This window comes from Lingula anatina, chromosome 7 (assembly GCF_051362555.1).
Source record: "Lingula anatina isolate TDL-2025a chromosome 7, LinAna3.0, whole genome shotgun sequence".
Classification (NCBI taxonomy): Eukaryota; Metazoa; Brachiopoda; class Lingulata; order Lingulida; family Lingulidae; genus Lingula; species Lingula anatina.
The window spans coordinates 14,257,442-14,275,104 of NC_141773.1; the positions used below are offsets into that span (position 1 = coordinate 14,257,442).

General features: G+C 37.5%; 2 protein-coding genes and 1 long non-coding RNA gene across 3 annotated transcripts; 2 read left to right on the plus strand and 1 right to left on the minus strand.

Moving 5' to 3' along the window:
- Nucleotides 1-439: 439 nt before the first annotated feature.
- On the minus strand, nucleotides 440-4,139 carry LOC106170257 (uncharacterized). Its single transcript, XM_013550052.3, has 5 exons — nucleotides 3,870-4,139; nucleotides 3,005-3,388; nucleotides 2,253-2,391; nucleotides 1,789-1,919; nucleotides 440-1,341 (listed from the first exon to the last, which is right to left on the minus strand). The coding sequence occupies exons 1-5, from the start codon at nucleotides 3,958-3,960 to the stop codon at nucleotides 1,199-1,201; spliced, it is 888 nt and encodes a 295-aa protein (XP_013405506.2). The 5' UTR covers nucleotides 3,961-4,139; the 3' UTR covers nucleotides 440-1,198.
- Nucleotides 4,140-4,833: 694 nt separating this feature from the next.
- LOC106162510 (uncharacterized) lies at nucleotides 4,834-8,358 on the plus strand. Its single transcript, XM_087018628.1, has 3 exons — nucleotides 4,834-6,596; nucleotides 7,128-7,362; nucleotides 7,828-8,358. The coding sequence occupies exons 1-3, from the start codon at nucleotides 6,104-6,106 to the stop codon at nucleotides 7,919-7,921; spliced, it is 822 nt and encodes a 273-aa protein (XP_086874754.1). The 5' UTR covers nucleotides 4,834-6,103; the 3' UTR covers nucleotides 7,922-8,358.
- A 4,247-nt stretch (nucleotides 8,359-12,605) lies between these two features.
- Nucleotides 12,606-15,274, plus strand: LOC106170258 (uncharacterized). Its single transcript, XR_001239183.2, has 4 exons — nucleotides 12,606-12,919; nucleotides 13,739-13,783; nucleotides 14,041-14,198; nucleotides 14,821-15,274. It is a non-coding gene; the product is annotated as an uncharacterized LOC106170258 (long non-coding RNA).
- The last annotated feature ends 2,389 nt before the right edge of the window (nucleotides 15,275-17,663 follow it).

Consider the following 17,663-nt stretch of genomic DNA (forward strand, 5'->3'; position numbering starts at 1 on the left):
AAGCCATTTGCACATTTGAAAGTCATTCGCACTTCCGGACTATAACATTGCGAGAGCACACGACAAAAGGGCATTGACTTTTTAAATTCAGCACTGCTACAATCTTTTTTTAAAGTTCTAGTTATATCAGCTTATCAAACGACGGATTATGAGAATAACAATGATAAATAATTAAATTCTTAAATAGATCACGAAGACTTCATATTGAGTTGATCGTTGCGGTCACAGAATAGTAATGAAGATTCAAGTTCTGTATAGAATGCATCAAGGCTGTGATTGGTCATGTGTCTTTCATTATCTTTTTTTTGTATTTTTCCTATTATCATTATTTGTACAACATATCTCTGTACTACACGAAATGTGGTTTGTTTTCTCAGTTCTCAAACACGAGGACAACTGTGGGTTACGCTCTATTCGCAAAACCAGCTACACATCATCGTTATGTCATTTACGACTTTATTGCGTATTTATATACATTGCGCATCGGAAATAACGCCATTATTTGCCTAAGTATAGTCGTTTGCGTTTATTAGACAACAGCAGAAAAGGCATCTGTGGTAAAGACACACGAAACATTTAAGTGCGTGTTTAGGTGATTCGAGAAACAGGTAGGTCTACTAGGGGGGCGTAAATAGAAATTTAACGTTTATGGGCGATGAAAAGCTTTTAAAGGCGTGCGTTAGGCTCGGGTGTAAAGTTATGAAATTCACGTTAAGCACAGTGTTTTCATTTTAATTTACTCGGAGGCTTACCAAGGTGGTTTTCTGATCAAACAAACAAAAAATGATTTTGGATTTGATCAATACTGAGTCACCCCCAGAATGCTATCGTTGTGAAGCAAAGAAAATTTTCATCAACCAAATTTTCAATCGGCTATAAGTCTGTAATAAGAAATAAAAAGTACAAAGGCCCATATATATTCCAACGATTATGTTGGAATGCATAAGCGACATGATTGATATCATAACAACTTGTACATAACAAACGTAAATTGAAGTGAACATTTCAGAAAACGTATATAAATAAATATGACAAGGTAAGTGCTTTCCAATAGCATGTAAAACAATATAAACATTCACTGTCACAAAAAGTCATTTGAACAATAACTTGGTGCAATTTCAAAATCCGAGCGACACAACTACCACAATTAGCTACGACTCTCGTAGTTTCAAATAAGCATACAGTGCCATTCGTTGACTCAGTGGCATTTTCTTTTGTCGTAGTTGACGTATTTGGCGTTGAAGGTCCCCCTCTGGTCTTGAAAACACTGGGCTGCTATCATGTCACACTTACAGATCTGGTAGCGACACCGCCCGTATAGCCAGTACCACGACGGAAGTCCTAGAACAGTGTGATATAAAAGGGAAAAATACCATTTATACTTAATGATGTTGCTTTTGAGCACCCACGTTGTTTCCTTATTGTTATCAATTAAATTCTGGTTCCTCAAGCACTTTAGCTATGGGTGAGCGGCTTCGGTAAGATATTTTGCACGCCAAATGTTTTAATGGTATAAATGGTCGTTGAAAATATTTAGAGGCGGACCACGACTATTAAATAGGACTTAATCTTCACGAAGTCGGTAAGCCATAATCTTCTTCACACTCATTTGATGAAATTTTAGAGCAACATTAAGTAAAAAATATTTTTGGACATTTTACAGGATATATAGGTCTACATAAAAAAATTTTTAAGTAACGGAGAGGGGTTTAATCGTGGAAAAATAATTAAATAGACATGATAAAGAAATGATAAAGAGATCTTATATAACAAAATAAGTTTTCTTACGGCAGGCTGGCGTCATATTATTTCCCTTGCATCCACTGTAAGAGTAAGGAAGAAGATAGACAGTTAACCTCCAGTTACACTGCCCAGTTCTTGTCAACATCTCGTAACACTCATCGTGAATCTTACAGCACCTGTGAGGAAAAAAAAAACAATTAAATTAGTCATTGAGTCGTTCATGTACTTATCCCTTATGCATGCTATCCTTGATTCCTCTCAAGTACACGTAGGTTTCCTAAGATAAAATTTAGTTTATAATAACCTACTGGGACATTTTATTAAAAAAATACTCTATTGATAGAGACTGTTTAGTTATCTTTCCTCACAATGCAAGGCACCGGTAACTTTTTCACCATAATTCCAAATCAAATCTGACTTTCTCTTACTCTCTCTCCTCACACAGACAAGCACACACGCACGTGCATAAGGACACACACACGCAAACGCGAGTACGCACATTCACTTACTCGTCTGTGGGGTCGACTACTGCCCCGTGGCCACCAAGACCGCAGTGGCAACCATAACCATAATACTTCAGGGGATCCATGCCGGTCACACAGCCAACTAACGTACTGAACTCTGCCACGGATTCCAAAGGGTGATGCCCTGAAATATTCGATAGACCTTAAAAAAGACTGCCTAAATGAACCACTCGAATTGTACGTCTCTTTTATGCGTGGAACTTTCCCTTCAAATTTACTTCACACAAAAAAAAAAAATAAATAAAAAATAAATAAATAAATAAATAAATAAAAAAGCCAGGAAAGCGGGAATCTGGATATTAATGGCTTCTGATATCAAAAGAAGAACTGAGTGGCTTTTACCGTAGACACAACATTTATGATCATAAAACAACTACATATATCTAACAAAATAAAGACGAAAATTGGGCAGTGTCACCTTGGGTTGAACCTGAAATAGTTAGAGCATCGTAACCGCAATTTCTACGGTCTTTAAGATATTTAAACTTCTTTAACCAAAAATGTTACTGTACACGCCCGTGATAATTTGGGTTTGGTAAAAGGGGGCAGTTACCAAATGAACCAAGATGCGTATTGTCGTGCTGTTAGCATAAATTTAATGCAATCAAGAATCACCTCAGTAAAATTCAGGGACCAAGGTAGGGAGGAGCGAACTCGACCCCCTCCCCCTCTCCCCCCCCCCCCCCCTTCGTGATACTGCCTCCGTCAGCAATTGTAATTCTTAAAATAATTTTCACCTTTGTCTACACGAAAAAGTCTAACTTGACCTTTTCTAGGCATGTCATTTTTACAGTGACTTGGCTGGTTTTGGGGGCTCTGCTCCACTGCCGTCTCCAGCTCCACGTCCGAGCTCAACGGCCCCCAGCAGTAGTTGTGCCTATCGATCCCGAAGTACCGGTGGCGTACCTTCAAGGCCTTGTGGGTACATCGGCGTAATGCGTAGGAGGCGTCTTGAAAGCGGTGGCGCGCGGGGTCACTTATATAGGTCAAGGTCGTGTCGTTTTCGTCACGCGCTGCTAATAAAGCTTTAAGGTCGATCTTAACTTCGTCTAGCTTTGCTGACAGCATTTTATTGGCATCGTCTATGCACCCAAGGTCCAGGACTGAGTGTCTGTGGAATTCTGAATAAGGAAGAGCATATCACTTTTTGGGTATTTATATTCTTATATTAAGTTGTACGACAGCGTCTTTTATATTTAGAATTAATAAATAATGTTTTTTTCCTCAAAATTGGTATGCTCCGTTTATTACAGATATATTGTATTCATCCAAGGGGTAGTAATCTTATAAAGAAATTATAATTATTAACAAATTATTGGATAGAAGCGTATGAGGAAAACATCGAGAAAAAAACATAGACTCTGGCCGCGACTAAGAGAAACCCTAAAATTACCCCCATACGGGTGCAAATAGTAGGTACACATTCATTCAACTTCAGTCTCCTTCAGCTTCTGTGATTTAACAGTAATAATTTTGGTTGTCATAAAAGCGAGGTCGAAACAAAGCAGCCAGTATAAACTGTTTGAATCAAAATTAAAACAAAAACGTGGTAGTATATAATGCATTAAATGTTAAACAAACATGCATTTAAACAAAATGTACCTTTGATTTCGTCACTGATTTCAGCCGTAGCTGCAAATACCACGACGCAGAGAATGGTCAAACTCAAACTTTCCCCCAAACACCATGCCATGGCTGGAGTTTCGCCAAATTACGACGTGCCCCAACAAGTGAAGCAACGGACGCAAAAACGGCAAGCCCTGATGAAAAAATGAAAGGTCTCTGTCGAATCACCCCTTCGACGCTGCGGTCGGTGGTACGTGACACACGGACACAACGCAGGTGACACTGCAGTGGTGACACGGATGGGCGTGGCAGTCTACTCAGCACAGAGAGTGACACGTGACAACTGTCTGAAGACTTGGCGTCGTTTTGTTTGTGATAACTGTTCATCTTTATCGAATGTAACACGTCCTCTGTGGCCTATTTTGCCATGTATTGCACATATACATGAAGAGTATTTGGATACTTTAATCACGGCATAACTTTAATTTTTTTCAGCCAAAAAGCATAATTTGCATAATTTGCGTTGCCGTTCATCATGACAGCAGGCTATGTTTAATATATTTATAACCCTTCGTAGTTCCAAAAAGTTAAGTCCTCTGAAATGCAACGGGACGTGTGGCCAAAGAAAAACTTTTTTGTTTGTTTTTTTTATGAAATCTCACTTTATATTTAGTAAATGTGCCGAATATTAATATTGCTCTCTCTATTGGCTGTTATAGAAACCGCATTCAAGGTGACGCACAAATGTTTATCACGGCAGGTTTATTAATTGGAAATAATCCGAGTTACCATAAAAACGAGTCTGTCGGCACTTCATTAAGTACGTCACACGAGACTTGAAAACGAGCCAGAAGTTGGAGGTGTGTGTGGGGGGGGTAACTTTGCACAGATAAGAATGAAATTGATTGCGCAGGGAAAGTGGTCTAAGACAGCAATACAAAATGATGGCATTCGAAATGAAAAATTGACGTCTTTATTCAACAGAATTTAAGAGAAAACGAAGAAAAATATCAGCGGGGATCAAATATGTCGACTTTCATTCTTTGTCGCACCGCAAATGTCTCGCTTGATATCACGCTTATTCGCGAGAGGTCAGACTTCTCGTATGGTCCTCATAAAGGGTATGTTATTTGTTTGGCCTTGATAAAAATAATGGCCTAAAGGTCGCTCTGGAAAACAGTGCCTTGGATGGATTGTATTTAAAAGTGAATTTTGCACTGATCGTGGAGGAAAAATGATCAAAAAGCGTGTCCGTATTAACGGAGTTTTATCTTGTAAACAGTAAATCGTCCTTGAAAAAATGGGCTCTCAAATCAATGGAACTGTGATGCATTTATCGTTGTTTCATGTGAATTGGCAGAATCAAGTAGCAACGTTTTCCAAGTTGTGTTGTCTTCTTGCTGCTGAGTTTCGATATAAGGTCTTTTCATATGCAACTTAAAACAAAAAAATCACTTTTTATTGTGAATACGGCAGTGGTTCCTATAACAAGCCGTTTTTAATATTTATTATTATCATTATTATTTCATCAAAAAGCTTGCATTTGTCTAACAAAATTTTAACTATTATAGCATATTTCCGCGTTCAAATTAAAGCGACTGACTATAAACGAATAAAATAAATATACAATTTTCCGCGTTTAAATCTAGGCGTTCTTGTCTAGCCAGCCAGTCTCTGGCTTTCTTCATCGGAAATTGTTCCTATTACCGGAAAGCACGCGAACTTCAAATGGTGATATCCTAGTGTCAGCCCGGGAGATGACTGGTATTCAAAACTGCTATCAAAGGCAGGTGGTTTTCTGTATGATTTGTTGTTCATTATGATCGTTATTACTTATCATCTTCAGAGTGAAAACATCCGCCCCAAAACGTTGCTATCGGTAAATCGTTTGACAATACACATGCAGTATTTAAAGACGGGTCACTTATATTACACTGAAGACACCAGATCAGAGTGTAGTTGGAAGATCTGTTATTTGCGGACAGTGTCGATGCGGTGACTTTTTTTCAGTTTTCTTATCATCGTAATCACATGATATTCCACAGAATCATATTTTTGAAAGGAAGTCTAATGTAGGTTATAAATATAAATGGACAAGTTTGCTCTATAAAATTTCCTGACGGTGTCTTATATCTTTTGGCAAAAGATTCAAGTGTAGCGACCGTTAAAGAGACGGGATATATGACATTTCAGTGAAGATCTAAAAAAGGTCGAAGACAAGTTAAAACTAAAGAAGTAAGGCTCTTTTTCTTGGAATATCGCAACTGGCTATGACGTCTGCTTATAGAAGTCGGTCTCTTTTTCATCATCACGTTTTGACATTCCACCACCACATGACTCCCTGGTCAGGGAGTGTCCCAAATCCTGCAGTCAAAATCCAGAGCAATCCGGAACCATCAGACAAAACGAATTTGGCACCATCACCAGAGACCAAGGGGAGAAGTCCTACTAGCGAAAGTCAAATAAATGCCACCAAACCGGATAACTGTCTTACAATATGGTCGCCTCCAAGAATGGCCGAAACAACGGCGCCTGCGGAGGGTTCGGATAGGCAAACAGGAACGACTGATGACAGAAATGACATCGCAAACCCGCCCCCAAGTGACTCAAGCGTGGAGATAACAACGACAACGCCAGTAGTTTCTTCACTGGGCATTCCCTCCCGTGTACCTGACCACGCTGCGCCGTTACCGCTGTTTACGTACCCTGCGTTAATGGGGACGTACGCGGACTTGGCGTTGGTTCAAGGGTTACCAGCTTTTAGTGAGTATCCACGTACATGATAAATGGACAATAATTTTGAGAATGGGGCGTACATGCACTATGCACAAAAAAAAAGGTATCCGCTAATTAACATTAATTTTTTATGGAGTTTTAGTAGATTCCTTTCCTGGGCATCACTTTTCTACATGTCTCTCACTTTAAAATGTAGGCTAGACAAAGGCACTTGGGCGTCCCCCTTAACTCTAATATAATACTGGGTTAACTGTTTATTTTGTATTATTTTTGTATTGCCTTCTGAGGCGACATTATCTGCGCATCATCTCACCCCTTATTACTAGAAAGCCATCTTTGCCCCATGCATATTAACGAACGTTTTCCCAATTTGCATGACGTCACACAGTGCCGACAGTCTCGTTTAAGGCTCAAATGGTCTCCATTCCGAAATTAGCTTTATGTTAAGGCGGTTATTACTTATCAAGCCTACTTTTTATCCCGTGCCTCTTTCAGAAATATTAACATTTTCCATTTAGTGAAATGCCTTTTCCAGATATATCGCTTCCATTTTTTCAGTGCAAAGACGACGCAGAAAAGAGAACCGTCAAAGAAGACAGAGGACGACGTTTACGAGCGAGCAGACGCTCAAGCTTGAACTCGAATACCACCGCACGGAGTACATCACGCGCCCTAGACGCTTCGAGCTAGCGGAGTTGCTGAGCCTTACTGAGACGCAGATTAAAATATGGTTTCAAAATAGACGCGCCAAAGACAAGAGAATCGAGAAAGCTCAAATGGACCAGCAGATGAGGTAGGTGGCTATAGTTTTGTGTCGTGAAGGCGTTACGTGCGACTATTCGTCTAAGTATTAGTTTACTCATACTATATAAGCCTTAGTATACCCATGCTTATATTATGTGATTGCAGTGTAATTACATACTAATGGTAAATAGTGTATAATTATGGAAAATATTCTCTTTAAACTCAACGGACTACATATATTTTTATATCCATTGGTATTCTTACAAATTGTGTTTTAGACATGAATAATGTTAATGGGCTCACTATAAGTGTATACGTACACTTCAGTGATAACATGGCCAACAAGGCAATGACAGTCTGTCAATTGTTTTTTTTTTCTTCGTTATATTCATTCATTCACTTATTCATTCATTCATTCATTCATCTAGCTTCAATAAGTTGACCAGTACTATGAATGACTATGTTGTTGACTATGTCAGTGCTATGTTGTAAGACCATTTTAAAAATATTCCAGAGCTTTGGGTCTGATGAACCCAATTCATCAACTGCCGAGTGGGCTTCAATCTGCCCATGCACTTTGTGGAGGATGCTTCTTTCCACCCTGTTGAATTTTGAGGTGTGCCCGGTTAAGCATCATTATTTGGAACTTGTTTTCGCCAGGCTTAACGCCGACGTGATATAATCAATGAGTGCAAGTCCGTATAAACGCATTGCAACTATTTATTATAATTATTATGATAATAATTTTTATAATTATGGTAATGATGATGATGTATGTCTTTAGTATTTTTGATACTCCATCTTCAGTAGGTGTGGCTGTTTTATTTTGAATACTCTTGTCGTGGAAATGTTAGGTCGAAAAAGAGCTAAAATTGATGAAATGCACCGATTTTTATTTGGAAAGCTATTGTAAGCTTGTATTACTTTTTCTTATTTTTGATTCATTGGATTATTGGGAAACATGATTATCCTTCAACACATGACTTACGTATGATACTATTTGACTTAAAAGGATTTGTGAATATAATAAATGTTTCAAAGTTTAGTGTGCTACTATTGTTTTTAAATTTCCCTTTTCATTGTCAGATGCAAAAGAAGTGACAGCTCATTATCAGTGCACATATACGTAACTGCTTACAGAGTGGAAACAATGTACAGAGGAAGCCAAGATGTTCGCACCACCCCTTCGAATAAAACACGAGAGTGGCCTGGTGAAAAAATGTCCTCCCCCCCCCCCCCCCCCCCCCCCCTCCTCCCCCGTCACATTCTACCCTTTCTCTGTAAAACTTGGGTCTAACTTCATTGGCTTAGATGTGCAATTGGAAACTGAGCGACGTCCAATTTTCAAAGTCCGGAGCAGCTGGTTCTCTTTCTGAAAAGCAATATTAATATCGATATTCCGCAACGTAATTACAGGTGATCATCGCGTTGTAAGAAACTCATTTCCTTTTCATTCATGACAATTTCAATTATTCACGAATTAAATCTGTGTTGCAATGGTTTTACTTTCCTGCCGTGGGTGCGACGCAGGTGAGAGGAGCAATGAGTAACTCATTAATCCGATAATCAGCCCTCTACGTGATTTATATATAATTAATTGATAAAGGTATGTACATGTACAGGTTCCGTGAAAGGTTTATTCCTTTCCTCTTGCTCATCGGACGTCTTACGGCCGCGCATGTAAACGAGTTTGGGTATTTAAGCTATTGTCCACAATACTGAAACAATTCAACTAATTGCAATTATATCGCACAGTTTAAGACACATGATCGAAGTACGGGTAATAGAATTGTCAAAGGCAATCCATTTACTAGCGTAGTCGGATGGCAATTTGAGTAAATAAAGAGGATAAGAATGCAGACAATTTGCGGTTGAGTGTGCATATGTACAATGATGGTCAGTGACAAGGTCTGGTTTATGGTTCTAAGATCAAGTCTTTCAAGATTTAACGACATTAATTAAAAGCGTAAGAATAAAATTAAATAATAAACCTTCAGACACGAAGACCATTTATTACATGTACGACCTGAATGTTTTCAGCCAATATACATGTATAATTCTTTAAGAAACGAGAACATAAAAATTAGGGAATATCATAGCTAAGCTTTTGTTCTGGTGCTCACGCTGGAAATGTGTGATAAATATATCTTTACCCAACAAGCATGCCAGGGTCTGGGTCATCATCTAGGGCAAAATTCGGAGCCCAGACAAAATATACTATAGTAAGAGCACATGCCTTTACAAATAAATCCACGGCGCGATTTAATATAATAATTACACCTTTATCGATGACAAAGTCATCGGAAATCTACATTTTGGTAAATTAAGACAAGAACAAATTTGATGATTTGTCGAGTGAATGTGTTAATCTGGTTGCATTCAGCAAGAGTCTCCGGGGAATAGGATCAATCTTTGTAAAACGATAGTATCACTCGGAACGAGCCCATAAACTTTGAACAGTGTTTCTTAGTCTGGGTATACATCTTTGAAGGCAATACCACAAAACAATCGTTTATAAACATAATACACTTGTAACTTTATATATCATAATCTTACATAATGCAACATGTTTTTACTTTAAATTTAATAATAATAATGATTTGATCATTAAAGTTTGTAGACGTAGGAAAAGAGTTGCTACATGATGATAACACACAATACACTGTTGGAAGGTGTTAGGAGCTATGAAGGTGTTAGGAGCTATGAAAAATAAAATAAAAACATTTTAATATGGCGGACATTTTTATCAACTCAATTCAACGTATACACTTTGTGTGTGTGTGTGTGTGACATGTGTGTGTGTGTGTGTGTTTCACAAGAGCCAGAAACCTGCAAACATTTGGCATCGAACGGTGATTAAAAAATAAGATTCATTTCAATGAATTATCTATTTCTGCTAGGAGTTGGTATACCGCAGGCGAAGAAAAAAGATCTCCTGGTATCAAAAGAATTACTGCATACAAATCTACATCTGTGTGATGTACAGATAAATATTACAGAACACCTAAAATAATGACCTAAATACAATTTTAGCTGTGACAATTTACTTGCGAGAGAGAGAGAGGGTGGAGCAAGGAAAGCCTTGATTTTAGACAACCGACAATCGGAACACAAAAATCAAACAAACAAACAGAAATAAAAAACGTAGAACAAAAATGCATATCATACAATTTTACGATATATCTAAAAACACTAGTTAACGGGACTGAATGAACTCAAAGTACAAGTATGTATTTTTATACACTACAGGACTATAGTTAAGGTATTAAACATGAAATACCATGTAATCTACACTGCTAAAGTATAGTTTCACAACCCGTGTATAAGATCACCTACTTGTTGTAATACGTGCACCTAACTGTATCTGTGCGACTATCCTGACGATCACAAGACATAGCACTGAAACAAGTAACAAAGTACACGTGCGACACACAACTCTTGCGGAGGGATGAGACGGTCAACCTAGAAAGGCAATTCTCCATCTTTCCCTCTTTTCTGCATCTGATCCTTGGTGTTTTATACAGGAACAAAACAATGCACCGTATGTTATTGCAGTGATACCATCACTTGTTCCCGTTTGTGGCAGTGCGTAAATAATAGAGTTGTGATGGACCGGCACCGTTATTTAAATATCAAGTGCCTTTCAACTTAGTGTATTAATAATTGATTCGTTATAGGTTACCATAAGTAATACTTACAAAGTTGTAGGTTAACTGTGCTGAACCACAAACGCGTATTACCTGCACATACCTATATGATAAATTCATTTCCTAAAAGATATGGGTGGATTCCTTTTCTCTTTAAGTACAGCTGTGTCGGTTGGTGCAGATTTAAATGCGGTATTTGGGTCAAAGGACAAGCAATTAGGAACCTAAATTTTGAAATGTACACAATGGCCATTAGAGATATCTGGGAGAAAGACTCTTCATTTTGAACCAAGCACTATATTTATGTAGGGTTCACTTATCGTTTTTCACTGAAAATACCGCTTGCTATCTTACGTGACAAGAAAACATCGTAAAACTAAATATATAATTTATGACTGCAACACTAATATTACTCCACACAGTTCATTTATGGTGAGAAATAGATCATTAGGTTAAGATGCCTCATTCATGGCCACGTGTCGTTTTTTTCACTTTGTGCTATTTCAAGGGTATATCTTTGGCTAATCAGTGGCAAATTTCTCCATTCGCGTTGGAGAAAAGTGATCATAATTAATCAGCGGTCCTGTTAGATGGTACAATGAATGATCAGGAGATGTTGCACTCATGTTTGTGTATATTTCATCGGTACATCGACAACTCATCCATTTCTGTTGCAGTATACACGAAATTATTTCCCTCCAAAATGCCAATATAATAAGCAAATTACATGCCTATGAAATATGCCACTGTGCAATAAGTAAACCACATGAAATATGTCAATATACTGTGCACAAGTATACTGATAGATGACGTGCCTTCTTAAACAAACGTACAGCCCGCGACTTGAAACAGGCCAACACAGGTGCGTCATGGTCCTGTCCAACTATTCTTTTTTTTCAGGGCCATAACCTCACCTGGGTCACCATTTGGTAAATACTGGAAGAGAATTGGATAAGCGTCGGCGATGTACAGATAAAAGACAAAAACGTGAGTGCAACATCTCCTGATAATGGGGTTACTATTTCTATTTTTCACTTAAGGTTAATTGTATGGTGCAATATCAGTATTGTATATAAAATATATACCTTTAATTGTACGATGTTTTCTTGTCACGTAAGAAAGCAATCAGTATTTACAGTCAAAATAATAGGTGGAGTCTATATAAATATATATAGCCAGAGACATATCGGTGAATATGTAGTGAAACATTAATCTGTGGTCCAGGCAGAGGGTATCCCGATCATCGGGTAACGCACTTACCAAAACTATCTATTTCTATTTCTCACCATAAATACACTTAACATGTGTGGAGTAATATTAGTGTTGCGGTCGAAAATTGTATATTTAATTTTACAATGTCTTCTTGTCATGTAAGAGAGAAAGCAGTATTTATAGTGAAAATGATAGACGAACACTACATAAATATAGTGGTGGATTCATGACATAAAGTCTTTCTCGAAAATATATCAAAGGTCCATTATTAAATGTCTAAATTAATGTTTCTTATTTTTTTTAGTTCTTTGATACAAATTACCGAATTCAAATCCTCACCAGGCGACACAGCAAAGTTAACCTGTCACTCTTAAAGTATTGCTTATGATAACCTTTAAAGAATCAATTATTAATACTTTTATTTTAGTTGAAGGGAACTCGATATTTAAGTAACAGTATCGGTCCATCACAGCCCTATTATCTATGCACTGGTACAAACAGGAACAAGTGATGGTATCTTGATGATAACAGATTTAGAGAAAACACAAAGTACATTGTTCCGGTCTTGTATAAAACGCCAAGGAACAGGTGCAGAAGAGGAAAGAGCAAGAATTGTCCAGCTTGATTGATCATCACATCTCGCCGCCAGCAGTATGGGTCGTACGTGTACTTTGTTACTCGCTGCAGTGCTCTGTGTTGTGGTCTTTGGGATAGGAGCGCAAGCACAGACGGGAGGATCATTGGGAAGTAGGTGAAGTGCTTCACAGGCTGGGAAGCTTGACGTTTTTTAAAATTTAGCTATCGAGTTTGCCTGATATTGTATGATTGAATTGATGATTATAGTAGTATGGGATATCAAAAATTAGTGATGCTGTTTTCAGTTCCTTCAATTCAAACGTCATCATTTTCTGATGCAGCATAAACTTGTAATTATATAAGATATACACTTTGTGCACAAAGGGGGTGTTTGTGCTCCAGTGGTTGATAAGCTTTCTCTCTCTCTCTCTCTCTCTCTCTCTCTCTCTCTCTCTCTCATCAGCAGTTTGAGTCGTAGACAAATATGTCAATTATATATCTCCAATTTAACGTTTAAATAAAACGACATAATTTGATTCATGTGATAATCAATATAGCAAACAATGTACGTCCTACACGTTTTTGTGTGTGATAAACCAATTTGCTAATTTTATTTTGTAAACGTATTAAACATGTATGGTTTGATTTATGCTGATGCTGTAATTCATGATACGAGAATCCACATGTTTTCGGCTATGGCGACCGAATCTCATAACAAAGATAATTCTCTGAAATGAATGCACCTTTTTGACCACCATCCGTGTCATATATCACGGGTCTATATACCACATACTAGTAACGTAACACTTGAACAAATCAAACTTTATTGTCGCCCATTTTTGAAATATTTACCTCAGTTTATTCTTGATCCATTGTGCACGCAGAGCTTGATTTTGTTATTGAGGGAAAAAAATAACTGGACTGAGTTGACAAAAAAAGAGAAAAAACGTCCATTATGTCAAAACGTTTCAATTTCTTTTTTTTTTTCAGATCTGATATTTCCTCCCAACCAGTGCACCAACAGCATATGGTGTTGTAAGTAATTTATATATTACATCAACTGTATCTCTCTGTCTAAAGTCTAAAATCTACATGTATAAATCTGACTTTAAAAAGTTTGAGCATGTTGTTTTAGGTTATTCTGTGCTATATGAAGTTAAATGTACCTTATGTTCATACGCAAATACCTAACTTAAAATGGGCATTAACGTTAATGATTTTGATAGCCGAATTAATAAAACCAAGATTTAATATTGCCATTGTATCAATACTGATTCCAAATACCTTTTCAGTTGTTTGCCGTGCCTTTTTTTCGGGGACCTGCAGATCCACCAGTTGCCCGTTTTTTTCTCGACCTATTGCCAATTTTCTGAGTTCTAATAACCAAGTGACATGCAGATGCTGTAGATCCTTCAGCTTTCCCCTGGCGGCTGCTACCACGACTGGATAGGTGAGAACAAAGAGATACTATAATTACAACGTACATGTGTGCACGCACGTGGCCAGCATCTGTGTTCGTTCACGTGCGCTCCGTGTAAACTTAGAGCGTGTGATTCGAACACGGAAGTGGTTTGTTAAGTGCGACGTGTGTGCGTGTACCTGTATGCGTGCGTGTGTGTTCGTGTAGGCGTGTGTCAATGTCCATAGACGCTGTATTTGCGCTAGTGGTAGAGTATGTGTGCATGAAATGACAAGGAAGATTCGTTATCCCGCCCTCAGTATGTCGTACTTAACTTGTAATTGGTAATTTTAGTCAGTGTATGTTAGAACTTCAGAATATGCTATTGGAATTTTATATCGGATGTTGTCAAATCGTAAGTCTTTTAAAATCTTAAACAATCTGCGTAGTGCTGATAAGGACGCGCAACGCGGTTATACAGAGTTCTTTATTCCTGTTCGTATACTTATATTAGCATCAGTTTTCATTTTTATTTGTATGAGGTTTATATGTTTGAGTTTTGGCGCAGATAGATACTTTAATGTCATTATACTTGGTTAGTGTAACTTCACTAATCCACATTGATTGAACCAAGTTTCTAAAAATATACATTACCGATTGTATTAACTTTCAGATAAAGAGAAGCAAAGAAATCAACAGGAACAAGATCATGCCTCCAATTTGAAGGTCACGCTTACGTATGGAATAACCGAAACCAAATGCTTCACTAGTTATACTGTTAGACAAAATACTGTATATGCTTCGTTTTGCGATTGTGAGAACAAGAAGATGTACCCATTGCTTCTCTTTTTAGATAATGTATTTGATCATGAATCCAACTGTTATTCATAATACTCGTTTTAGCATATACTGTTCTAAAGAGATGATTATTTTCATCATTTCGCGTTACAAAGAAAACGTATTTCTTATTTCGTTTCCAAATACGTAAATAGAAAATTTATGTCAAGTGCCATAAACGTTAAAAGAAGTTGTGTGTTCTGGTAATGTAAAAAATCACTTTAGTAAAAAATATAGAGATATTGTACAATGTATCTACCTTGCTCTCTAAAATGCAATAAAATAAGCAATAAAGCAAATATCCAATAATCAGGATATATCTTTAACATGTACGACTGACCAGATCGAGGGCTGGTATATGTTCATCCTTTTTATCCCCTCACGTTTCAAACATGTCTGATATGCTTCAATGGCCCCCGTTAAGCCACTGTTACATCAGTCCGGTCTTGTCACTGACAATCATAGTGAATACTCATGCTTCCTAGCCTACTACCCTGTCTCTCTCACACCGGGCTTGAGACCACTTGAACAAGAGAATTCATTCCATTCAAAGTTGTGGTACTATGCTTTCAAAACACTTCTCAGTCCGATGAAGGCCTTCGCTCATGATGTCAGGGATCTTCATTGATGTGTGTACAAGTAACCACCTTTGGAGCTATAAAAACATGGGCATGAACGGTCAGGTTACGTGGCTATCACTAAACCAAAAGGATAGGGTAGGCATAGAGCGACTGACACAATTACTGCCTCGCGGCCAATTAGAATAAGGTAGACGAGAGATCTTCCGATTTTCTCATAATATATTTTGAGAGTGCGTGTTAAAATCGGCGTGTTTCCCCAAGGAAAGCATAAGCCCCAACACACACGAAAGCATAAACCCCAACACGCACGATAGTTTCAATGGGAATAAGCCCTTGGACATTGACAATTGCGCTTCAACAACATTACTTTGATCTGGATACAGGGTGACAGATTCTTTGCTTCATCGAAATTTGAGCTTAAATGAAAGATAAAAACGTCTCAAATACAGTTGCATACAACTTCAAGTGCTTCCAACTTCAGCTACAATTTCATATTTCCAACTTTTCCTGCAGCACTATTATTTGTTACCCGTGTCTAACATACCTTTTGGCAGCTGCTCGTAGAGAAACTACTTTTTTTCGTTATATCACAGGAATTATAATACGACCAGACTCTTAAAGCACTTTCGAAACCAAAACCTCACTTTACCTCGCCCATCTTGATTAAATATAAACACAAAATCCCGTAGAATCCCATTGGGTAGCACATGTGTCTTAAAAAAACTGACAAATATTTGTTGGATATTTGTTGGCTGTTACATAATGTATCTGTACCCCCTCAGTTCAGAATTTCATCCTGTCACGTTGGGGTGTGTGAAAGATGGGGAAACGCAGGGCAAAAAAGTGCTTTGTCATCAATATTTTCACATGGCCAGAAATGCGCAGCATTCACGCGATACGCGAGGGCGCTAAAGTAGGGCTTCACGTGACTCAACTAGCCAATCACAGCACAACATTGGCATCGTACACAGACTCTGTGATAAGTGCTCAGCCCATTGTCAAGTAGTGTTAGTTCATGGTAACAAGCGTCTGACATGAGTAGAGAAGTTTATTGTAATTTATATTCTTATTCGTTTCACTTAATCGCATATAAATCATTTATTGTCTAATAACTCGCAACGAAAACACCAACCACCTTTTCCAATTCAAATCATTTATTTCGTTAACCCTTGCTATGAGCTGTTGTTTGCTTGGCTGCGTTACAGAATGCGTACACACCACGCATTGACTGTCCTTCACAAACTCTCCGACTATAACCATTTACAAACTTCTCTTATTTTCTCTACTTCTGCTATTTTCTTTCCCTTCTTTTCTTTTTTCTTTTTATACACTTTTCAACCACCTTTATTGTATTTCAATAGATTCTTTCGTTCCATATTTGAACTGTTTCATTCTTATGTATATATTACCGAATGTGTAAATGTCCAGAATTCACTGCACATCGGAAACTACCATTTTCTTATGTCTTATCACAACTACTCTCGTCTTTGTTACCAATTTTGTACATTTTACACTGATCTTTGTATTCTTCATTAATCATAATTAGTACTAAGCAAATACCCTTTAATACTGTACTCCAATTAACTTATTACAACTTTTCCATTTTGTGCCTTCTCTGATATATTACTTTCTTGACCAACTTCTATACCATTTAAAATATTCTTTGTTTTATATTTGCGATTTACTTGGACTTGACGCAGCAAGCTGAAACAGCCTCGAATGAAATATGCTCATCTCACATTTCCTTTTATACTATTGCGCAATGCACGATCTGCGCATGTCAAACTCCCCGCCCTATGAACTCATTTCCTCACCTGAATTGCTTCTCTAACACATTTTGCGTTGACTCGTTAAACGACAATAAATTCATATATATTGTTCTTATTGTTACATTATTAAATTTAACTCTGTATCCAAGTAGTAACTATACTGTACCAAGTCAGGTACTGATGATGCGCAGAGGTCATATATTCCAGAATAAGCCATTACCACTAATTTATAACTTTAATTTTGTTTCATATGTTATTCATGAAAGAGTTCATGAAATATTATTTTAATTTGTTAAATCGTGATCTTATTCTTTTTATATTCAAATAAT

Bases quoted from the DNA above. Each gene is read 5' to 3' on its own strand.
- LOC106170257 (XM_013550052.3), bottom strand. From the start codon at position 3,960: ATGGCATGGTGTTTGGGGGAAAGTTTGAGTTTGACCATTCTCTGCGTC. The intron at 3,389-3,869 runs GTACATTTTGTT...TTCCTTATTCAG, and splicing joins AATCAGTGACGAAATCAAAG to AATTCCACAGACACTCAGTC. The intron at 1,920-2,252 runs GTAAGTGAATGT...TTTTCCTCACAG, and splicing joins GTAGTCGACCCCACAGACGA to GTGCTGTAAGATTCACGATG.
- LOC106162510 (XM_087018628.1), top strand. From the start codon at position 6,104: ATGACGTCTGCTTATAGAAGTCGGTCTCTTTTTCATCATCACGTTTTG. The intron at 6,597-7,127 runs GTGAGTATCCAC...CCATTTTTTCAG, and splicing joins TCAAGGGTTACCAGCTTTTA to TGCAAAGACGACGCAGAAAA. The intron at 7,363-7,827 runs GTAGGTGGCTAT...AAAATATTCCAG, and splicing joins CAAATGGACCAGCAGATGAG to AGCTTTGGGTCTGATGAACC.